The sequence below is a fragment of the Cetorhinus maximus genome, chromosome 9, assembly GCF_964194155.1.
Source record: "Cetorhinus maximus chromosome 9, sCetMax3.hap1.1, whole genome shotgun sequence".
In the NCBI taxonomy this organism is placed as follows: Eukaryota; Metazoa; Chordata; class Chondrichthyes; order Lamniformes; family Cetorhinidae; genus Cetorhinus; species Cetorhinus maximus.
In genome coordinates this window covers 6,904,586-6,929,727 of record NC_135887.1, presented here as the reverse complement: position 1 = coordinate 6,929,727, position 25,142 = coordinate 6,904,586, and the positions used below count along the sequence as shown (strand labels likewise).

The 25,142-nt window shown below is 39.7% G+C and overlaps 1 protein-coding gene across 19 annotated transcripts in view; it reads left to right on the top strand.

Moving 5' to 3' along the window:
- myo18ab (myosin XVIIIA b) overlaps positions 1 to 25,142 on the top strand; it is a 257,823-nt gene that overhangs the window by 211,866 nt on the left and 20,815 nt on the right. For all 19 annotated transcript variants that reach the window (XM_078547990.1, XM_078547989.1, XM_078547987.1 and 16 more), the window contains 6 exons: positions 7,783 to 7,887; positions 9,287 to 9,433; positions 11,850 to 11,963; positions 15,621 to 15,737; positions 18,713 to 18,796; positions 23,121 to 23,258. In XM_078547990.1, coding sequence (XP_078404116.1) covers positions 7,783 to 7,887; positions 9,287 to 9,433; positions 11,850 to 11,963; positions 15,621 to 15,737; positions 18,713 to 18,796; positions 23,121 to 23,258 — 705 coding nt within the window. The remainder of the gene's footprint in view (positions 1 to 7,782; positions 7,888 to 9,286; positions 9,434 to 11,849; positions 11,964 to 15,620; positions 15,738 to 18,712; positions 18,797 to 23,120; positions 23,259 to 25,142) is intronic.

Here is a 25,142-nt window from a genome sequence, read left to right as displayed (position 1 = left end):
AAACTTTAATATTAGCATGTTGGTACATGGCTTTGTGTCATTCAGGTTTATCGGGTAGAATACCTAATCACTTTCTGACAAGGTGATATGGCAGCAATAGTTCAGAGTAAATGATCTTCTCTGGGCTGTACTCATAACATGCATATTCATGCCAACCTTTTAGGAAAAAATATATATTTCCAAAGAGCAAGTATCCATCTGAATTAACCAATAAATGGACCACTTAGGACCTTTGGTAGACAAAGGATGTAGTGAGATGGGTTAAATTCCATTAAGGTGTTTGTTGCTCTAAAATTGAGTTGGTTGGTCATTTGTCAACCTTCTGCACCTTGCAGCATGGCCAAAAGATGTGATCCATTTAATCTGTTGCATCACATCTTCCCCAGTATTCCTGGGGGAACCTTGTAGTTTATTCATGAGAAGGGCATTCGGTGAAGTATGTCCAATGGAATACGAACATAGAAAATACGAGCAGAAGTAGGCCATTCGGCCCCTCAAGCCTGCTCTGCCATTCAATAAGATCATGGCTGATCTGTTTGTATTTTGAGTTCTACATTCCCATCTACCCCCGATAACCTTTGATTCCCTTGCCTAATAATGATCAATCTACCTCTGCCTTAAAAAAATTCAGTGACCCCGCTTCCACTGCCTTCTGAGGCAAAGTGTTCCAAAGTCGCACAACCGTCTGAGGGGAAAAAATTCCTCATCTCTGTTCTATAAGGGCGACCCTTAATTTTAAAACAGTGCTCTCTAGTTCTGGACTCACCCACAAAAGGAAGCACCCTTTCCATGTCCATCTTGTCAAGACCGTTCAGGATCTTATATACTTCAGTCAAGTCACCCCTCACTCTACCAAACCCCAGTGGAAACAATCCTATCCTGTCCAACCTATCCTCATAAGACAACCCACTCATTCCAGGTATCAATCTAGTAAACTTCCTCTGAACCACCTCCAAAGCATTTACACCCTTCCTTAAATAAGGAGACCAAAACTACATATAGTACTTGTGTTGTGGTCTCACCAGTACCCTGTATAACTGAAGCATAACTTCCTTACTTTTATGTTCAATTCCTCTCATAATAAGGGATTGCATTCCATTAACCTTCTAATCATGCTGTACCTGCGTACTAACTTTGTGATTCATGAACGCAAACACCTATATCCCTCTGTACCTCTGAATTCTGCAGCCGTTCTTAAGTAATACTCTGCTTTATTTATTCTTCCTTCCCAAGTGAACAACTTTACATTTTCCCACATTATACTCCATCTGCCAGATTTTTTCCCACTCAATCAACTTTGTCTATATTCGTCTGCAAACTCTTATTGTCTTCTTCACATCTTCTTCACAACATACTTTCCTACCTATCTTTGTGTTGTCTGCAAGTTTGGCTACCATGCCTTCTCTCCCTTCACCTGAGTCATTGATGTAAATTGTAAAATGTTTAGACCCCAGCAGAGACCCCTACGGGACCCCACTAGTCACATCCTGCCAATCAGACAAAGACCCATTTATGCATACTCTGTTTTCTGCCAGCCAACCAATCCTCTATCCAGGCTAATATGTTACCCCCCCTACACCATGAGCTTTTATTTTCTACAATAACCTTTGAATTGGCACCCTTTCAAATACCTTCTGGAAATCCAAGTCCAGTATGTCTACAGGCTCCCCTTTATCCACAGCACACGTTACTCCTTCAAAGAACTCCAGTAAATTGATTAAACATGATTTCCCTTTCACAAAATCATTCTGACTCTTCCCAATGACCTTGTGTTTTCTAAGTGTCCAACTATAACCTCTTTAAGGATTGATTCTAACACTTTCCCCACGACAGACATCAAGCTAACTGGCCTATAGTTTCCTGTTTTCTGCCTCCCTCCCTTCTTAAATAGAGGGGTTATTTTTGCTACTTTCCAATCTGATGGAACCTTTCCAGAATCTAGAGAATTCTGGAAAATTAACACCAACACCTCTACTACCTCATTAGCCACCTATTTTAAGACCCTAGGATGAAGTCCACCTGGACCTGGAGACTCGTCAGCCTGCAGCTCCATCAGTTTGCTCAGTACCACTTCCCTAATGATGGTAATTTCACAAAGTTCCTCTCTCCCCTCCACCTCCTGATTTATAGCTTTTATGTTTTCCACTTTTTCAGACTGTGCTGATCCATGATATGCACCTTCCAATGTCTTTCTCATTGTACAGAGCTTATATTGTTTTGGTCACTATCACTTGTACGTTAAGCTTGCTGGGTGAAGAGAGTAAAAGATCAATGTACTGATGTTTTCTGGATAGTAAAAATAAAAGGTGCACATATGTTAGAGGTTATAGTGTTTTGCCTTGATTTGAAAGTCAAAGGCAAAATGTTGCATTTGAAGGCTGTCAAAAATGAACTCTTGTGATTAAGATTGCTATATTGTTACTTCTTGCCACCTGAGACAGATTTTAGTAATTATCAAGCTAGAAGTATAATCTTCTATCGTTTGCTACAAGGAGGGTGGGTGGTGGTGGTGGTGGTGGTGGGTGGGGGCGGGGGGGCATTACTCTTGATTGAAAGTTTGTAAAAGTGTCTCCAGACATGTTGAAATAGCATAAATAACAACACTCTCTGAGACAAGCCTATTCAAGGGAAAAGCACAGTCTTAGGCTAGGGCTAATTAAGATACATTTCCTTGTTGGCTTTCTGTACTAGACTACGTCTCTTTTTTTCTCATGTTTTATCACTAACACAACAAAAATTAAGAGGTCTTGCGGCGCAATAGGTAGCCTTCCTGCATCTGAGCCAGAAGCTCAGGATTCAAGTCCCACTCCAGGACTTGATGGCCAAGGAAGGTGCGTTCATAATGTGGCCAAACAGGTTGAGTTATCAAATTGTAAATCCTTCAAATGGTAGATGGTAAGAGGGGAAGAGATTTCTGGTCAGCCATATGATGGAAAGAAATTGGAGCCTCCACCACCACTATCCATAGCTCCAGACAACATGCACGTAAAAGGGTATGTTGCCACAGCAACTTGGATTCCTTGGGGGGCTGGTTCACTGAGTTGACTGGATGGTTGGTGTAGATCAGGTTGGTGCCAACTGCACAGGGTTCAATCCCCATTCTGGCTGCCTCCTTGCCCTACCCATAGTGGAGGTTGCGGTGCTGTGGGTTGGACCTGCCTTTGGACAAAGAACTCAAGAAGAAGTGATAAAACATGACTACCATGTTGCTTATTCTTAGAGTAAGAATGGCTAGTGTTAACAAATGGTGGAATCATCCCAAATTTTCTTCTTTTGTTATTATTACTTACCACTTTTAACATATTTTGGAATTGCTGTGATATATTATATGCTAATTAGAAAGAAGCTTTTGCATAATTTTATTTTCATTTTAATAAAACTTAGTCAGATCAAATTGTGCATATGGTTAATTTATTTTATGGCAGGTCAAGATACTGTTGCAATTACGTTATAGCAGAAATATTTTTCAGCAATATTTGATTTTGAATGAATTTCTCACTTTTTCTTGCATAAAATTCATATTGTCCATTTATTAGTTAATCAGATCAAATTATTACCTTCTGTAAGCAACCTATTTCTGGATCACACATGAAGTGAGAAAGCCTAATGATTTTCACAGCAAAACTAGCTTGATTTATTGATTCCTTTTAGAAACTAGTCAATATTGTTGGACTAATTCTGTGACCTCAAGCAACCTTTTCCATCACATGTATTATCCAGTAAACTAGGCACTAAAACAAGATCAGTTGACAGTGAATTCCCCAAAGACTTTATGCAAATTATTTAGTGTGTGAGTTTTGCCAGTTCCTGGGCTTGCTTCTGGAGTGCTTTATCACAGCATAGCCACTACCGATTAAGGGAGGGGGGAAAGCAAAGAGAAATGTTGAGCTTTCCAGTGTCCTGGGCACTACAGAGTAAAGAAGTGGTAGCAATGTCAGTATGATATGAAGTAAATGTGATTTGCAAAATTGTGAATTATTTTTACTTTTTTTTTAAATAGACCATTTTTGTTGCTATAAAGTAAATTTAGTTTTTTTTTCTTTGATTTGGAATTACTTGCCTACATTGTTAGTTCATTATGTTGACAAATGCATGATTTAATTATTTTGAACTGAACTGTGAGGATATAGTCAAATACTTAACTTCTCTGTGTAGCTTTCTTTTAACATCCACAGCTATCTACTATTTGTGGTGTGGTTCTGTATGACATTGGTGTTGGGTATGGTTTTAATCCATATCAATTGCTTACATTTAAACAGTGCTTTTAACTTGAAGAACTTGCCAAGGTGCTTTACAGATTGACATAAAGAAACCTGAAGCTGATTCAAGAAAGGAGGTTACCTGGGTTGCCTAAAAGCTTGCTTAAAGAGATGGATTTTGAATTTTTTCTAAAGAGGGGAATTTTAGAGAGAGGATTCCAGGGAGCAGGACCCATATGATTGAAGACTTAAGTGTTGCTGGAGGAAGTTGTGATTCATCCAAGACTGAATCTTGGACAAGCAGTCCTGCTACATGGAGACTTTGCAGTAGGTGGGAAAAAAGGAGCTCTGTGTCATTAGCATAGATGTGGAAGCTGACCTCATGCCTGTGGAGAATACCACTGAGGAGCAATATTTAGCTGAGAAAAGGGAGAAGATCAAGGATAGTTCTGTGGTGGACAATGGGGTGATGGTGCAGGAGAGGTAGCAATGACAATGTTGGAGAGGTGCCAGCCATATTGAGATGATTGGAATGAAATCATCTTGGGGTTAGATAGACATGTTGGAGGGGAATAGCATTGTCAACTTTACCAAACACGATGGAGAGTTAGAAGCATAGTTTATCATATAGAACAGTATTAGCCAATAGAACTTTGATGCTTACCAAACTTGTAGTGAATTAGGTCACCATATTTGCCACATGATACAAAATATATGCAACATTAATAAAGAAAATGCCAATTATGGAAAATAGGTTTGAGATTTTAAACCAGCGATCCAAGACTGGTGCACTCACTGCCAGAGCTAGGAGAAGAACTTCCAAAGGGTTTTGCAGTCCAACTGTTCTGCAAAGGAAGCCTGCTGTATAGCCTGCTCAAAGGGGGGGGGTGATAATCTGTCAAATGAAGTGTTCTGTTTCGCACAGTGTGCTCCAGTTTATTTAAAAAAAACAAGTTCCTACAAGAATAAAATGCCTCTATTTTACCATAATTGATACATTAGGAGACTCTGGGAGGGAAAAGAATCAATAAGTCGTCATCTGTTGGCTTCTGCGTTCTGACTGTTGCCTTGCTTATGCTCTGTCACCAGCCATTTCTGAACATAGCGCCTGGACATTTCATTGACCTTTGGCTCATGGCCAACTTCCTGCAATCTCACCTTTTAAACAAAAAGCACCCTATTCCTTTTGATGTCTTGTTTCAATGTGATACTAGGTATATAGGCTGTAAATCCCAAAGACTGGCAGATCATATCAAACAGCATGTCCTAGCTGCTGTTCAGAATGGGTAAGGTACAGACCGTACCCAATCAGCCTGTGCTTGCAAAATTCAGAACACATTGTCCAACATTAGATGTGATTGCGCAATTAGGCAACATTCGCTAAATAATCCTCAGTGTAGTGTGCTAAGAATTATGCTGACAACCAATTTAAGACTGTCAGTTGGGCTAACAGTGTGGCACATTTGCATGCACTGGAAGCTACATATATTAACACATAGGGCCCTGTTCTTTGCAGTTAGGAAGACCATGTACACCCATTGCACCTGTTTTCGCTAAACAAAGTAAGTAACAGCCATTTGCTGACCCATTCCTCAGGGCAATGCCTTGACCAATCAGGTTCAAGCTGCCTGGCTTAAATTTCAAACAATACTTGGTGGTTAACTGTCAGTCACCATGCACTGGTGCATTCTCCATGGCAACGCCTCTACTAATCAGAGTCCACTTGCCAACCAATCTGCACTCTCTTCTCATACAGTATAAATTACTGTTTTCCCCTTTAGTTGGTATTCTTGTGAAGTATCCTGATGTGCAAGACGAAAAGCTTTGACATGTCTCTTTTTTCAGCATTACTCGAGTTCTGTACTGCCAAACAACTATTAATTTGCAATTCTAAATGTTCGCTGAGTTTGCCCACAACTGATGTTAGACTAGTTGGTCTGTGGTTGTCCAGTTTACCCTTCTCTCCCTTGAAAATGTGTGTTACATTGGCTTCTTTTCAGTCCCATGACACAACTTGCTATTTCCGCCCTGACTTTGTTCCAGTGGTCTAGGACACATCTAGCTCCATCAGAGCTCCAATTTATCCTCTTTTGAGTTCTAAAGATTTTTTTTAAACCATACCTTTTCAATAGTTATCTCTAACAATTGTCTTTTATTCTCCTGCGTTTTCACTTCCACCATCATTGTAAGCAAAATCACACACAAGATTTAATGTCTTCCACCATTCTTCATATTCAGACCTTGTCTTTTTATATTCCTTTTTAAGGCCATATAATCTCTCTCTTAATCTCCTTAACATTTTCTATATTCCTTCTGATTTTCTTTAGTATGTCGAGCATTAATTTTATTTAATGCTCCCCTTCAAGTTTCAATTTAGGTTTAATTCTCCTATATCCATGAAATTCTTTTGTTTGCATCCACTTTTTGCCTCATAGAGTGCAGAATAAATATAATTTTATGTATCTCGACTTCAAACATTTCTACCCTAAATCAGCCCATTTGCTACTTTTTCTGCCAAGTTATTTTGAACCTGATCTCCTCTTAACTCACTAAACTTTCCCTTTTTACAACACCCTTATACTTGACTATTTATTGTTTTGTATTCTTGTATTTACCCTGCTCTCACATCAGTTACTTGCACCGCTTCATTTCTAGAACTAACTGAAGGAACACTTCTTTCCTTGTTGGATTAGAGACACACTGATCCGGAAACCAGTCTTGGATGCGCTCCTCAAAAAGTGTGGCTCAATTGGATCACATGCATTTCCTTTATTCCAGCCTATTTTGACATAGTTGAAATTAAGTTTAATTTCTTGTTGTTCAGGAGCCTTTTTTTATTTGTTCATGGGATATGGGCATTGCTGGCACAGCCAACATATTACCCATTCCTAATTGCCTATGAGAAGGTGGTGATGAGCTGCCTTCTTGAAGCACTGCAGTCTGTGTGGTATAGATGCACCCACAGTGCTGCCAGGAAGGGAGTTCTAGGATTTGAACCCAGCGATAGCGAAGAAGCGGCAAATAGTTCCAAATCTGGATTGTAAGGAATTGTGAATAGTACTAAACACTCTGCAATCATCGGTGAACATCCCCACTTCTAACTTTATGATGAAGGGAAGCTCATTGATAAAGCAGTTAAAGGTGGTTGGGCTTTGGAGTCTACCCTGAGGAGCTCCTGCAGCAATATCCTGGGACTGAGATGATTAGCTTCCAACAGCCACAACCATCTTCCTTTTTGCGAGGTATGACTCCGAGTAGTAGAGAATCTTTCCCCTGATTCTCATTGACTTCAGTTTTGCACGGGCTCCTCGATGCCACGTTTGCCAAATGCTGTCTTGATGTCAAGGGAAAGTGCTCTCATGATGAGGTGACATTTTGTACAGGACACTATCTAAAAGATTCTGGTAGATAATGGGAGTGCAGATAACTGATAATGAAGCTGTTTGAATTCCAGTACACTGTCAGCTTTTGTGCATGTTTACAAGAAAGAAGTCCATAACTCAATTAATGGAAACCTATTTGTTTTCTTGAAAATGTATTCTGAAAGCTTGGAATCTAATACTTTTTTCCTTTTTTTTGTCAGTTAAAACAATTTGAGCTGCAATTAGAAGAAGAATATGATGAGAAACAAAAAATTTTGAGAGAGAAGAGAGATCTGGAGAGCAAACTGTCCTCAGTCAGTGAGCAGGTAACATTTATAAAATCTTGCATAAACGATGTCCTTTAAGAATTGAGCAACTGTATGCAGTTTTGTAATTTTTCAGCATTCAGTATTCGTAATCAGTAGTCAAGACTTTGGTGTTAGTAGAAATATAAAAATTTAAGATTAGCGTAAGCTGCTATCCCATGAGAGCCTAAAATCAGAAATGGGGAAGAGCAGACCTTTTAGCTGGTGTCACTGGTGCATAGGCACAAGCATGGACCTGGTGGTCATATGACCTGCTTCTATTCCATATGTTCTGTGTTTTAAAAAAAGTTCTAGTACATTCAATGCCAAATTTGAAGAAAGTATACAACTTGGAAAACATATGGAGTAGACATCATCCCCAAGCAGAGTCAACTGTTGAACAGTCCCAATGGGAGGCCTGGTCCACTTTTGGGCTGGAGCTTGACGGCATAGGGTTAATGGGCTGAGTTGGGAAAATAGTTGCCCAGGGAAGGCCACCAGCTCCAGCCCTGTGCAATATCAGGTGACCCAAATGGCCTCTGGGGCAGAAGTGAGTCCAAAGAAAGGGGGGGGGGGAAAGAGGTACGTGGGTGATTTATTTAAGTGTGCAGCCCTTTAAATTTTTGTGCACAATCGTGCATATGTGGCAATCTAAAAGGGCTGACTTCACAGCCTGCACGTGAACTTTGGGTTGTCATCTGGACACATTACTTGGAGGAAACATTGAATGGGACGCAGTGTGACAATGGCCCAGTTTGTTTTATGGAGCCTGGAGGAACATTTTTTCTCGCGGATCCACAAAAATAAATTAAAGCTTGTCTGCTGGACACCTCTTTAGCTGGATCCCCAGCTGGTACTGCGCAGAGCATGCAAAGCACATAGTCTGTCCGCTACTGTCCTAAAAGAACAATTGTGGCCCCTGTGTATGTCATTGGCCCTTGACTTGAATGAGCCCTGTGGCCATCCAGTTGTCGGTGTTGGGGAAGATCAGTGGGAATGCAGAGGTAAGTCATTTTATGCCATTTCAGTGCACTGCCACCCTATTTCTGTTGGGTGGAAGGCCTCAAAATTCCCATAGTGCTATATGTGCTGCTTTTATATCGAATTTTACTTGGAGTGTGGGATAGTGGGTTAAGCCAAGTTATATTTTAGATAAATTTCAATAGTTAAAGCTTGGAAATTCTAGAAATATGATTAGAATTTTGTTGTAAAGTATACAAAATTGAATTGAATAAATAACTTTTGAGGAGTGTTCATTACTGAATTGGTAAAAACTAAAAATAGAACATTTAAATGGCTATTTTGTAATAAAATTGTATTAGTTTGATATTTTTAGGATGATGCAAGAAGTTCACATCAAGTACAGCTCAGTATGCAGTCTCTTCCTAGGATTTTGCTAGCTTGATTTTTTTTAAACTAGGTTAGTGAACGAGATTTTGAAACTGAAAAGAGACTGCGCAAGGACCTTCGGCGCACAAAAGCCCTTCTGGCTGATGCACAAATAATGCTGGATCACTTCAAGAATAATGCACCCAGCAAACGGGAAATCGCACAGTTGAAAAACCAGGTATCGCTACATAGACTTGTTCATTATTTTAAGTTGCAGCTTCTTAAAGTAATAAACTACTGTTGATTTAATATCCTGAAGAAGAGTCACAAGGGCTCGAAACGTTAACTCTGTTTTTCTCTTCGCAGATGGTTTTAGACCTGCTGAGTTTTTCCAGCATTTCCTGTTTTTGTTTCAGATTTCCAGCATCCGCAGCACTTTGCTTTTATGTTGATTAATATTACTCTTGTGGAGTAATATTGCTGGAGATAGCAATACAAATATAAGTACAATAGAATTAAAAATATAGAAGTCAATACACACCGATGGTATGTATCCCAGAATGATGTAGGAGATTGAAAAGATGATAGTGGAGCACTAACTATAGCTTCTACAAATCTTTAGAAACGGGAATTGGCCAAAGATACAAAATGTGGTAAGTATTACCACCCTAAACAATGAAGAGCAGTAACCACAAAATATCTCACCATCCATCCCAATTGCACATCCCTTGTGAATAGATCTGTAAGTCAAGAAATTGTAGGCCAGTTAACCTTATCTTCTTAGCATGGAACTAATGAAAATCCAACCCCCTCCCCCCGCCAAAAAGAAATCTCCCTTAAAGAAGTAAAGTCCTAGGGTAGATGATCTTTCCCTACCGCTCAGTCCACTAAATTCAGGTATTCACCTTGCAACTGTCAGCTGGGATGGTACAGCATTGAAGGAGGGCATTTGGCTTATTGCGTCTGCACTGGCTGTTTCAAAGAGCAATTCAGTTAGTCCTACTGACCCACTCTTTCTCCACAACCTTGCAATTTTATCTTCATGTTTTCCCTTTTGGAGACCATGATTGAAACCACCACCCTATCAGACAGTGAATTCCAAACCAAAACTGATTCAGTACTCCAGATGTGGTCTCCTTAGATGTATATGTCACACAATTAGCTATATATTCCACCATTTTATTTCTTTTCTTCACCACCTGCAAATCTTGAACCAACAGTTTTAATAAACTATCCAGTAAAACCTTCTGACTTCTTTCCTGCTCTGCTCCTCAAGCACATGATGCTGAAACTGTGATCTACATTTTTGCTTCTACCTGCGTTAATCTTTTTATTTTATGATAATGTTGAACTCCAATTACCTTCTCTTTGCTCATTTGCTCAATCTTTCTAAGTCTATTTGGGTTAATGCACATTGGATGAAGGTGACAACAATGCTAACCAATTTGTTGTATCCAACTTCAAAACTCGAACAGTATTCTGTCCTTTAAATAATTCATAAAAATTATTGATAGTAATGATAACTGGAACTCCATTGGTAACAGGTTTCCCCCTAACATCTTGCTATAAATTGGCCTAATACCTCACCATCTTTCCCCAATTGTACACATCTTATGCAGAGGTCGGTTATGTGGCAAAGGGTCAGATTTTTTAAAAATTCACTTAAGGGTTGTGGATATTGCTGGCAAGGCCAGAATTTATTGCCCATCCTAAATTGCCCTTGAGAAGGTGGTGGTAAACCACTGCAGTCCATATTAATGCGTTTCTGCTCTGAATACAAGTAGATTGGTTTTCATGTTTTAAACAATTTCCATCAGCTTTATAGCGACACTTTTAAGGAAGCGAAAGGAAAGAAAAATGCCCTTTCGCAGTTTATTTCACAGAAGATTGTCTTGTGAGATCTGCAGACATTAGTGCTCTCTGAATAAATCTTTGGGATTAATAATTGGTATTCTCTAAGAGATTATGTTTGTGCAAATGCACAGCTCTGAGAATTCGACATTCTTTCTAATCAGCCAAGAAATATCTGTGTTTCAAAGGATGGAGAAAATACTTCTGAGATTCTTATTTAATTACAGAATGCTACACTCAGAGAATAAAACAATAAAATTGGCTTTGAGCTAATATGCAGTTCAGTGTGGTCATTAATTGCAAGGCGAGCCTGAGACCTGGTCACACTCAGCAAAATGTCTTTCATTGGTAGTCCGTTATAGCAATTAACTTCTAACTAAAATGTTATGGTTGCACAAGGGAAAGCTTAAATGGCAAATTCCGCTGCATACATTTTATTTTTGCGTGACTTCAGCTGTATTAAAAAAGTCTTACCCATTTTCTTGTTGATGAATTGAACTTACTCCTGTGGGACAGGTAATGTGACTTACTTTTGTATTTTTTTTGAATGGGGAAAAGAGGAGCACAAGAATGAACTAACACTATGAGAATACCTTAATTTAACAATAATGGCAATTGCTGACAGATTTTGGGCTACTACCAACATTAAATGGTTCAGAAACTTTGTATAAAAATGATTTACCCTGTAACCACCAATTCAGTCTCATCATTTTAATTTTGAGATTTCTAAATTTTTACATTTTACCTTTTACCTGATGCGAGAGAATTTAAAACTGTTCCTTGAAATTGTTGCCTATTTTTAGCTTGAAGAGTCAGAGTTCACCTGTGCAGTAGCTGTCAAAGCTCGAAAAGCCATGGAAGTTGAAATGGAAGATCTGCACCTTCAGATTGAAGATATCTCTAAGGCCAAAGTTGCAGTAAGTGCATTTGTTTGAAGCTGATCCAGCTTGCAAAAGTTTAGATTTCCAGATGAATACAGAAATGTTTACTAACCAGTTGTGTGCTTGTTTTGGCATTTTCTCAACCACAACTAACTGTTTCAAATATCTGCAGAATGTGTTGTGATGGAATCTAAGCAAAAGCAACACACTTTAATGTTTTTTTCTTTTAAATATAAATAGTGAAATGTGTTGCTGGGTGAAACATGACATTGACAAATAACTGTTCAATGTGGTGAACTGGATATACTGGGGCTATTTTAAATTAAATTAACACCAGATGTTCTAGATCCATAAGGGAATTGGAAACTGTTTTCTATATTGAAATGTTATGCTTAGATCAGAATTATCCCCATATCAGCTTAGCTCTTCTCTGAAAAATAATTACCGACTGCGGAAGTAAATTTGTATGTTTAATTTCAGTTGATGTATACAGTTTTCTAATTCCTAAACAGAGTAGAAGAAAGAATGAATTTGTAGTGCCTTTTGTGAGCTTATAGGAGGTTCACAAAGTGCTTTACAGCCAACAAAATGAGGGCAGTACTGAGCTGCAGTGTCAGTGTGTATGGAAGTGTCTTCAAATGAGATTTTTTTTCCTAAATGAAGCCTTGTAAGAAGGCCAGTGGCACTCACATCCCATGAAAAAAGTTTCTAAAAATTATTACCACTCTATAGGTGACTGGAGGTTCACAATAGCTTTATAGCTAAAGTAAGAAATTTAAATTTTGCACATTGAGATGCAAGTGGTGACCCATCAGCAGATTGAGAGCCCTGGAAAATTTTGTCAACCAATGTTCTACATTAGTTTCATTTCTTGTTTCTGCAAGATACAATTATGCTTTGGAGATCTTTGATTAATTATACCCGAACATGAGTGAATTATGATTATGCTTGTAAGTCAGAGGCTGGAAATTCTGTGATGAGAAATTCACTGTCTGACTCCCCAAAGCCTGTCTACCATCTACAAGGCACAAGTCCGGAGTGTGAAGGAATACTCTGCACTAGCCTGGATGAGGCAATAACACCCTAAGCTTAACATCATCCAGTACAAAGCAGCCTACTTGACAACTCACCTTCAACAGCAGCTTCCAAACTCGCGACCTCTACCATCTATAAGGACAAGGGCACAGATGCATGGGAACACAACCACCTGCAAGTTCCCCTCCAAGCCACACCATTTTGATTTGAAATTTTGAAATGTCACCGGATCAAAATCCTGGAATTCCCTTCCGAACAACACTGGGTGTACCTGCTCCAAATGCAACAGCTCAAGAAGGCGGCTCACCTAAAGGCCAATTAAGAATTGACAACAAATTCTGTCCTTGCCAGTGGCGCTCACATCCCATGAAAGAATTTTTTTAAAATTATAATAGCTCTGTAGGTTATAGCTCAAATAATGTAGTGGGAAGCTTTTTGGTTTTTGAACTATTATAGTAACCAGTTCAGATACTGATCTTTCTTTAAATGAAACATGACTACACAATACTCTGTCACTTAAAGCCCATTATTTCTAGATCGTAAGAAATGCTGATTCTGGTACTGGAAGGGCACAGCACTATATAGTGAGAAAAAAATAAGATGCAATTTCATGTTATCCTATTTTCCACAGAAAACATAGGCATGGAATAAATCATAAAGCTAGAAGGGATTGGACAGTACAGCATAATCAGTACATTATTTGGTTTATGCTTGTTTGGAGATTAGCCTTTTCAGCAATTTAATAATGAAAGTGGAGCTTGGGTATTTTGGAGTAACACAATAAACAAAAAAAATGCACTTTATCAGTAAGCGTATTTCAGAATTTTTTTTAAGTGAAGCTAAATTGGTGCTAATCCAGCATTGATGTTTGGGACTTCTCAGCAGATAGTCACTGCTTCAATTTTCATGACAATGTTGTAAATTTGTCAAAAAAAACAGAAAATGCAGGAAATATCTTGCAGGCTCATCAACATCTTAGCCAGAACAAGAAAATGGAACATTTTGCAATTGGATAACTGCTATATTGAATGCTTCATTAAAACGAATTTCACTTCAGTGTCTGGGCATGGGAACTTCCTGAGTGACTTTATCTAGTCAACAGTTGAGCCACGTAGGCGAGCAAGATCTCATCCTTAGTCACTGGTTAATGCCTGAATATATATCAACTAAGGCTATGAAAGAAATATGTGGGTTTCAAATGGGGACAAGATTGGGCTAAGCTATTATGTACCCACCTATTCCTTTCCTATCTCCTCGTTCCCCCTACCCCCCACTCCATTGTTGTCTAGCGTGCAACACTTGGAGGCCTATGTATCAATAATATTACCATGATCAATTGATGCCTGTGGAAACATACTACAAGAAGAAATAACAGCTTGAGGAGGAGAGAACAAGTATCTAACAATAATTCAATGTTTAGGGCAGCTGCTTACCAGAAGTGCAGTAATGATTAGGTTAAACTTTCCTGTCTTGGTACCTTTGGGAAATTGAATCAAAGTGATTAAAAACTGATGGTTTGTGGAAATTAAGCTTGGAATAAAGGCTAATGGATTATTTTTTGACCAAAGAGGTGTACTTCCATGCATTTATATTTAGTAATTGTGGCTTGATTTGTAAAATTGTTGCCAAATTGTAGAATTTTACTGTTTCATTTTAATGCATTAAAAGTGCTTGCAGTTTTCTTTCCAAATGAGTGTTTAAAAAGTCACAAAAAGGAATTAAAACTGAAGATTGTCTCGTTGATGGGTTCTAATTATAAAGATCTCTCTCTACAACGTTTTTAGCCTATTGCAACATATTTTAGATGAGAATATTAAAAAAGAATGTCATTAAAGCCTATGATGTACACGTGGCTCAGTCAGTAGCAATGTCTCCAAGTCAGAAGTTTATCGTTTCAAACTCCACCACTGATTTGAGCACGCAATTTAGGCTAAAGGTACTCCAGGACTACCCTGTTTGCCTGTACTGGTGGATGGTGAAGATCCATGGCAATATTGAAAGAGCAGCAGAGATTCTCGATGTCCTAGCCAACATTCCTCTCTTAATCAATAGCAACAATAATCATATTATCTGATTGTTTGTCTCTCTCTTTTGCAGGGCTATGCTGTGTTCTAATTAGCTGCCAGTTTTGCCTAGATAACAGTGGTTATGTTTCAAAAGTAATCAATTGGCTTTAACGTACTGTGATACATGATTATAAACAACAAAGTGCAAGCACTTCATAAAATGAGTCCTGTACACATTTGAATTCAGTAAGTCCATGTGGGTTTGCAGCCATAAATTCCCAGATTCTTAGTTTCCAATCTCAGTTATTCTTCCATAGTACTGAATGAAGTATGTGTTTCCCATATGGAAGCCAAAATTAGAGGGAGAATCAGCCTGAACTTCTCTCACTCATCTTCTAAAGGCAGGTTTTTGAGTGGTGCTGATGGAGGAGCAAACAAAGTGCTATCTTCCCTCTGAACTATGGATGGTGAGTGAAGAGAAACAGGGATTGGGGGGAAAGGAATGAGGAGCTTTCAGAGTTATAAAGTATGATTTTAAACTGCTTGACACCAGTACATATGACATTTTCTCCGCAGCAAAATAATGCAGCAGCGATGGTAAAATCATACAAATAGCTGAAACATCATTTGTGTCTGCATTTCCCTTTTATAGCTGGATGAGCAACTAAGTCGTCTGCAACGTGAGAAAAATGAGCTACAGAGCCGTCTTGAGGAGGATCAAGAGGATATGAATGAACTCATGAAGAAACACAAAGCCCTAGTTTCCCAGGTAGGTAATGTATCTGATATCTATCCAGATTCCCTCCATAAAAAAAAACACATGGAGCTGGATTTAATGCAGCCCATTGCAGCGGGAACATGGTAGCTAGGTGCACCTGATCGTGGGAGAGGCCTCATGTCAGTCTCACGGCAGTGGGAAAACCTCGCCCAATTAAGTGGGATGGTGGAAGGGGATTCCCAGTTGCTGACAGAGGAATGTCAATTAGGCTCATTAATGAGCCAATTGACGTCCATTATCCTTGAGCCCATTGCAATTTAGTGGTGGTTTAGGGATTAAATGAAAGACGCACAGCTTTCTCACAGCCACGGAAGGCCGCGCAGCAAACCCTCTGAGGTTTGCCAGCAGCCTTCTGGCAGGGGTGGGTGGTCCCTTGTAGTCAGGCATTTAGCTGTGCCTAATCTAGGGACCTGTCATCTTGCGGGGGTGTGGCCATTGAAAGCCGTACCCCTGCTTTTGCCTCCAGTGCTCCTCCCCCCACTCTTCGACCTCCAGCCTGCCTTCACTCACTTGTGACCTAGGGTACCTCCATGATCCTGGTCCTCTGATGAGTGCAGTGCTACCAGCAGCCACTGGCGCTGGTGATATGAGGAACTGCCAGCCTCTGGCTGGCAGCTCTCAGTGGACGGGACTTTAGTCACGAGAGACCTCAATCACTGGGAAGGCCTGCTGATAGCCACTTAAGTGCCTGGAGGGCAATTGATTCCATCGGGCCTCCCCCACAGATCCTAAGGGGGTTCCAGCCAGTTCTTTGACCAGCAGGCAAGACCCCACCAGCCTGACGAAATCCCAGCCATGGAACCCACTCTTATGACACTGATGTTTGACTTTGTCATGCAAAGGAGCACAATTGAAAATCTTTGTAAAAAGTTAAATACATTTAGCACATTAGTTAGCTAGTTTGCACAGCTAATTTAAAGTCCCCCTCTGAAATAAAGAATTCAGTGTTTTCAATGGATTTAATTGTGAATTTGATGAATATTGTAATACTCTGGTATTAAGAGATGACTATGATTGTTACCTTGTCACAGAAGGATGTTATTCAGCCCATCGAGTTCATGTCAGCTCACTGTAGGACAAATTAGTCAGTCCCATTCCCCCACTCTAGCCTTTTAGCCCTGCACATTTATTTTCTTCAAGTGCCCATCCAATTTCATTTTGAAATCATTGATTGTCTCTGCTTCCACCACTCTAGTGGGCAGCGAGTTCCAGGTCATTATCACTTGCTGTGTAAAAATGTTGTTCTTTACATCCCTTTGAATCTCTTGCCACAAACCTTAAATATGTGTCCCCTAGTCCTTGGCAATCAGCTAATGGGAAGTTTTTCCTTGTCTGCCTTATCCAAATCTGTCATAATCCTGTACACCTGTATCAGATCTCCCCTCAATCTCCTTTGTTGCAAAGAAACCAATCACAGCTGCCCCAAACTAACCTTGTAGCTGAAGTGCCCCATCCCTCAAACCATTCTGATAAATCTCCTCTGCATCCTTTCAAGGATCCTCTCATTTTTCCTGAAGTGTGAAGACCAGAACTGGATGCAGTATTCTAGGTGTGGCCTGGCCAGACCTTTATAATGGTTCAGCACAACTTCCTTGCTTTTGTATTCAATACCCCTATTTATGAAGCCCAAAGTCCCATATACAGGTACCAGACCCTGTATCCGGGAAGCTCGGGAGTGGATGTGTGCTGGATACAGGGCTTTTCTGGATTTTGCATCTCCATTTGGAAATAAGCTGCAAGTATTTTCCCAATAACATCCTGCTTTACATTGAATTATTTTATACGGACAATTATACATTCCCTGACTTACTGGCATACCAGAAGTACCCCTCCACCGCCAACTCTAAGAGAACTAACAACGGTAAAAGATATGACTGACAGCAATGCCTGATCTGGTCCTTCTGGATTTTGGGATGTTCGATAAGGGGTCTGGTACTGTACTTCGCTAACCACTCTTTCACTATGTTCTTCCACCTTCCACTTCAAAGATCTATGCACATGTAACTCCAGGTTCCTCAGTCCCTGTATGCTGTTTAGAACTACGCCAATTAGTTTATATTGCCTCTCCCTATCCATTCTACTAGAAGACATCACCTCATACTTCTCTCACACTGCCACTTGTCTGCCCATTCTGCTAGTCTATCTATGTCCTGTTGCAGTTGATTTGTATTATCCTCGCAGTTTACCATATTTCCAAGTTTGATACCATTTTACTCTGTACTCCAATATCTCAGTCATTTATATGTCCAAAAAGCAGTGGTCCTAGCACTGACCCTTGAGAACCACCACTGTCTACCATCCTCCAGTCTAAAAAATAACCATTTTCCATGACTCACTGTTTTCTGTCATTAAGCCAATTTTTTATCCAAGCTGACATTGATCGTCCTATTCCACAAGCGTCAGTTTTGTTAACAAGCCTTTTATGTGGTACTTTGTCAAGCACTTTCTTAAAATCCATAGAGGCAACATCCATTGTATTCCCTTTATCAACCTTGTCTGTTACTTCATCAAAAAATTAATTAAGTTAGTCAAGCATGATCTGCCTCTTACAAATCTGTTCTGGTTATCCTTGTTTAATGCAAATCTCTCCAAGTATCTGTTAATTTTTTCTGTGATTATTATTTCTAAAACCTTGTCACCGCTGAAATAAAACAAACTGGACTATTAGGTCTGTTCTTACACCCTTTCTTTAATAAGGGTGTCACATTTGCCACTCTCCAATCCTCTGGCACCTCCTGTGTAGCTTTAAGTATGTAGTTTAAACCATTTTTAGCCATAAATGTATTTTTATCTGAGATGGAAAAATAGAATCTTACAGCACAGAAGATGGCCATTCAGCTTGTCGTGTCTGTACCTGCTTTTTGAAGAGCTATCCAATTTTTAGTCGTACACCCCAGCCTTTCCCACATATCTCTGCAAATTAGTCCTTTTCAAGTACATAGTATTGAAACAAAGCAATTCTTTAGTCATCTAGGGACCTGGGCCAGATCAATGAACTACAGTCACAACTTGAAGAAGCCAGTAAAGAAAAACAAGAACTACAAGAGAAGGTATGTAATTTATTCCAGTGTCATATTACAATTGTTCACAGGCAACAATGCTTAATAATAAAATAATTAAATATTGCATTGCTTCTGGAATTTTTGTACCGTCCATTGATAGATAATGTGATCCAGTGTAACAAATGGTGGGAATATTTTTGTCTGCATTAATGAACTATGATGGGCTGAGTGGCCTCTGTCATTTATATTGATCTTCGGAGCTGGAAGTGCGCTTTTCAAACCATGTGCCAAAGAAATTTCACTTAAGTTGAGGGGAAAATGCAACAGCAGCTATTTAACAGAGGAAACCTCACAGTTTTTGAAATCATAAAAATATTCACCCTATTCCTATTCCCTGAAACTCTTACTTGAATATTGCAAGAAAGAAAGGAGGGAGAAAGAGAGGGAAAGAAAAATAATAAATACATTTCATTTAGTTCAGCCTTCTTTTCCCTGAACTACTTTTATGACTTGACTATGTCTCATGATCTTTGTGAAACCCAAACTGAACACACTGACCAGAAACTGAACTGGACTAGCCGTATAAATACGTGGCTAGAAGAGCAGGTCAGAGGCTAGGAATCGTACGACGAGTAACAAGCCTCCTGACTCCCCAAAGCCTGTCCACCATCTGCAAGGCATAAGTCAGGAATGTGGTGGAATACTCCCCACTTGCCTGGAAGAGTGCAGCTCCTATAACACTGAAGAATTTGGACACCATCTAGCACAAAGTCCACTTGATTGACACCACATCCACAAACGTTCACTCCCTCCACCACCAATGCACAGTAGCAGCAGTATATACCGTCTACAAGATGCACTGCAGGAATTCACCAAGGCTCCTTAGACAACACCTTCCAAACCCACACTCACTACCACCAAGAAGGACAAGGGCAGCAGATAGATGGGAACACCACTACCTGGAAGTTCCCCTCCAAGTCACTCACCATCCTGACTTGGAAATATATCACCGTTCCTTCACTGCAGCTGGGTCAAAATCCTGGAACTCCCTAACAGCACTGTGGATGTACCTTCACCACATGTACTGCAGCGGTTCAAAAAGGCAGCTCACCACCAGCTTCTCAAGGGCAACTGGGGATGGGCAATAAATGCTGGCCCTGCCAGTGAAGCCCACATCCCATGAATGAATAAAAAAAAACACTACTCAAATACTCAAAACACTGCTCTGATTGCGGCACTGTGTAATTTCACAATGACGTTATAAAATGGGGTTGTTTCACAAAGAGGAGTTGACACTGTCAAATTTTGGCCTTATGTCACAGTGTAACTGGGGCTGACCATAAGGCGTAGGAGCAGAAGTAGGCCATTCGGCTCATCAAGTCTGCTCCGCTGATCTGATAATCTTCAATTCCACTCTCCTGCCTTTTCCCCATAGCCCTTGATTCCCTTACTGATTGAAAATCTGTCTATCTCTGCCTTGAATATACTTAATGACCCAGCTTCTACAGCCCTCTGCGGTAAAGAATTCCAGAGATTATGAATCCTCTGAGAGAAGAAATTCCTCCTCATCTCTGTTTTAAATGGGTGACCCCTTACCCTGAGATTATGCCCTCTGGTCCTAGACTTTCCCATAAGGGGAAACAACCTCTCAGCATCTACCCTGTCAAGCCCCCTAAGAATCTTATATGTTTCAATAAAGTCATCTTTCATTCTTCTAAACTCCAATGAGTAGATGCCCAACCTACTCAACCTCTCCTCATAAGAAAATCCCTCCATACCCAGAATCAACCTAGTGAACCTTCTTTGGACTGCCTCCAATGCCAGTAGATTTCCCCTTAGATAAGGGGACCAAAACTGTTCACAGTATTCAAGGTGTGGCCTAACTAGTACCTTAAATAGTTTTAGCAAGACTTCCCTATTTTTATACTCCATTCCCTTGAAATAAAGGCCAACATTCCATTTGCCATCCCTATTACCTGTTAAACTTGTATGTTAGATTTTTGGGATTCATGCACAAGGACTCCCAAATCCCTCTGTGCTGCAGCCTAGTGCAGTCTTTCACCATTTAAATAATATTCAACTCCTCTATTCTTCCTGCCAAAGTACATAACCGCACATTTTCCCACATATTTCATCTGCCACTTTTTTGCCCACTCACTTAACCTATCTATATCCCTCTGTAGACTCCTTGTGTCATCCTCACCACTTGCCTTCCCACCTATTTTTGTATCATCTGCAAATTTGGCGAAAGTATATTCACTTCCCTCATCTAAGTCATTAATATACATTGTAAATAATTGAGGCCCCAGCACTGATCTCTGTGGCACTCCATTAGTCACAGGCTGCCGTTCTGAAAATGCCCCCCTTATCTCAACTCTCTGTCTTCTATTAGTTAGCCAATCCTGTATCCATGCTAATATACTACCCCCAACACCATGCACTCATATCTTATTGAGTAGCCTTACGTGCGGTACCTTATCAAACGCCTTTTGGAAATCCAAATATATTACATCTATTGTTTCCCCATTAACTATCCTGCTAGTTACCTTCTCAAAGAATTCTAATAAATTTGTCAGGCATGATTTCTCCTTCATGAAGCCATGCTGACTCTGCTTGATTAGATTATGTAATTCTAAATGCTCTGTTATTACACCCTTTATAATAGACTCTAACATTTTCCCAATGACAGATGTTAAGCTAATTGGCCTATAGTTTCCTATTTTTTGTCTCCCTCCCTTTTTGAATAAGGGTGTTACATTGGCAGTTTTCCAATCCTCTGGAATCTTTAGATTCTGGAAGATTACTATCAGTGCATCCACTATCTCTGTAGCCACTTTCTTTAATATCCTAGGATGCAACCCATCAGGTCTAGGGGATTTATCGGCCTTTAACCCCATTAGTTTCACTAGTACTTTTTCTCTAGTGATAGTTATTGTATTTATCTCCTCCCCCTCTTGCCCCTTGATTACTTAGTATTGGAATGCTATTAGTGTCTTCCTGCGTGAAGACTGAAGCAAATATTTATTCAACTCCTCTGCCATTTCCTGGTTCCCCTTTATTATTTTCCCAGCCTCATTCCGTAAGGGGCCTATGTTCACTTTGGTCTCTCTCTTTTATATATATTTAAAGAAGCTCTTACTGTCCGTTTCTTTATTACTTGCTAGTTTACCCTCAAAGTTTATTTTCTCTTTTTTTGGTCATCTTTTGTTTGTTTTTAAAACTTTTCCAATCTACTGGCTTACCACTAATCTTTGCCACATTGTATGTCTTTTCTTTTAATTTGATACTATCCTTAACTTCCTTGGTTAACCATGGTTGGTTTATCCCCTTCCTTGAATCCTTCTTCCTCACTGGGATATATCTTTGTTGTGAGTCATGAACTATTTTCTTAAACATCTGCCATTGTTCATCAATCGCTTTTTCTGCTAAAATTCTATCCCAGTCCACTCCAGCCAACCCTACCCTCATTCCTTTGTAACTACCCTTATTTAAGTTTCCAACCCAAGTTTCTCACTCTCAAGCTGAATGCTAAATTCTACCATATTATGGTCACTGTTTCCTAGGGTATCTTTTAGTCTGAGATCATTTATTAATCCTGCCTCATTACACGTTACCAGATCTAATATAGCCTGAAACCTTTGTTGTTCTACGAAACTGTCCCGAATACACCCTATGAATTCTTGCTCGTGGATATCTCTGCCAATTTGATATTCTGCTATTCTTCATTCATAGGTCTTTTGTGCATTGCTAGTAAAAAATTTTTTGAGGAGGCACAGTTTTATTGAAGGGATCATTCACCCATTAAGTGTGGAGCAGTAGATTTTGTTTTACCACCTGTCACAAAATCATTATGAAGAAAGACACTTTTTGGGTATAGCAACAAAGCTACAAAAATGTTGTTTTATTTAATCTATCTTTATTATTCATTTCTGGGACAAGAGTGATGTGGATAAGGTCACATTTATTTCCCATCTCTAGCTGCTGCTGGAGTTGCAGTTTTTGTGGTGTTCCAGGATTCTGACTTGGCAATGGGGATGCGTGTCCAAGTCAAGATGGTGTATGATTTGGACTTCTCGCAACTACTTGTTGTTCCTGGTGGTAGAAGCCTCAGGGAAGGGAGGTGCTGTCAGATTAACCTTGTTGAGTTGTTGCAAAGCATCCTATAGATTGTACATAGAGCAGCTACAATGCTCTGTGGGTGGAGAAGATGGATATTGCATCTACTGGCAGCAACACTGTTCTTATTAATTTTACTGTTTAGCCAGAGAAATATATTTTATGCTGTTTGCCCCTCAGATACTGCATTCAGGTTTTATTTTATATGGCTTATTTTACATGCTGATATTCTCCTTTTCTATGCAACTTTCTCCAGTTACAAGGCCTGCAGAATCAGCTAGAGTTCACAGAACAGTCCATGGTAGATAAATCCTTGGTGAGCAGGCAAGAAGCCAAGATTCGTGAACTTGAAACTAAACTGGAATTTGAGAAGACCCAGGTCAAACGCCTTGAGGTATGCATTTGCAAATTAAAATCTCACTCAAAATTTGTTTGCATTCCGTGCTATTGAGGAAACAAACTTGCTCAGACTGTTTACTTAGTGACAATAATTAACAACTTCATGTTCTATCTAATTCATGCTAGTTAAATGTTGCACTTCACCTTAGTAAATTCTGGTGGCAGAATTTAATTTCTAACTTTCATGCTAATCATATGCAAAAACAAATAGAAAATGATTTTTTTTTACTTTTTATTTTGTTGCAATAATAACTGTATGATGGGAGTGAGAGAACCAAGTCAAAGCCTACATGTACAGATGAGGATTTAAACTGTTACACTCTAGATGAATAGGGTAAAAACCAGGAAGACCGACAAGGAAGTTATTGGAGAAATAGACCATGGAAGTGTTAAAGCAGTGAATTGGCATTTCCGCAATGAGGCAGAGAGGTTTAGAGGGAGGCGGTGGCGTAGACACCCAGGGTAATTCTCCGGGAACCCGGTTTCAAATCCCACCACGGCAAATGGTGAAATTTGAATTCGATGAAAAACCTGGAATTAAAAGTCTAATGATGACCATTGTCGATTGTCGGAGAAACCTGTCAAGTTCCCTGAAGTCCTTTAGGGAAGGAAATTTGCTGTCCTTACCTAGTCTGGCCTACATGTGACTCTAGACCCACAGCAATGTGATTGATTCTTAAATGCCACTCGGTTCTCAAAGGCAATTAGGGATGGGCAATAAATGCTGGCCAAACCAGCGACACCCACGTCCCATGAATGAATGAAAAAAGACAGAGATGGGGAGGTGTGTTAGAGGTGAAAGGTGCTAGTCTTGTTAAGGGATTGGACTTGGGAGAGGAAACTGATCCTGGGTTCGAGCAGCTTTGTGCTTCTGACCTGAGGTGGAAGCTGGGGAGGTTGATGGAGCTGAAAGTGGCAAAACATAAATGTTTCTGTGAGCTCAAGTTAAATGGCAGAGTTTTGCCTAACCTGAACCAAAGTAAGTTATGCAAATCTTAATGTTAGAGAGTGCAGCCAAAACATCAGACTTGAAAGAGTAAGTATTAAGATAGAAATGAGTGTTGTCAGTGCACCTGATCCCATGCTCCTGATGGCATTGCCAACTGGAAGCACATAAATGAAGAAGTGATGGAAACCATGGATCATGCCCTGAGGTTCAATAGAGGCAACCAAGCACAATGTGGTACAGTTTTGGAGATAATATAATATCTATTGCAGAGCAGATACAAGTGAAATCATGAGAAAGTAATGCCATGGGAAAGGAATGTTTATGAGTGGTGAAAGATTGAGAGAGAAAAGAAGAATTGAACTGAGTTATGTGGCAGTCGTACAGAATCACAGTTCTGTTGTGATTTTGCTTCTGTACGCCTCGCTTAACTCCATCCACACTGGGATTGCAAAACTAGATACAGACTTTTTCAATAATAAAATTTGGTAGTATGAAACAAGTAGGGATAATAGAGGCAAAAAAGATTATCTGTATTCAAAAATGAGGCTGAATAATATTAGAAAGTGTAGCATGGGACAGAATTTTCCTTGTGGGCTTCAGGACAAAGGAAAATAGTAGTGAAAGTGAGCATTGGTGCCTTAGAGTGTGAGACTGGTGAGTTAATAATGGGAAACAACAAAATGGCAGACTTTGAACAATTATTTTGTATCTGCCTTAACAGTATAAGACACAAAAATCATCACAAGAATAATAGAAACGCGGGGGGCCAAAGGGAGGGAGGAACTTGCAACAATCACCATCACTAGAGAAAAAGTACTCAAAACTAATGGGACTATAGGCTGACAAGTCTCCTGGACTTGATGATCTGCATCCTAGACTCTTAAGGGAAGTGGCTGCAGAAATAGTGGATTCATTGGTTGTAATCTTCCA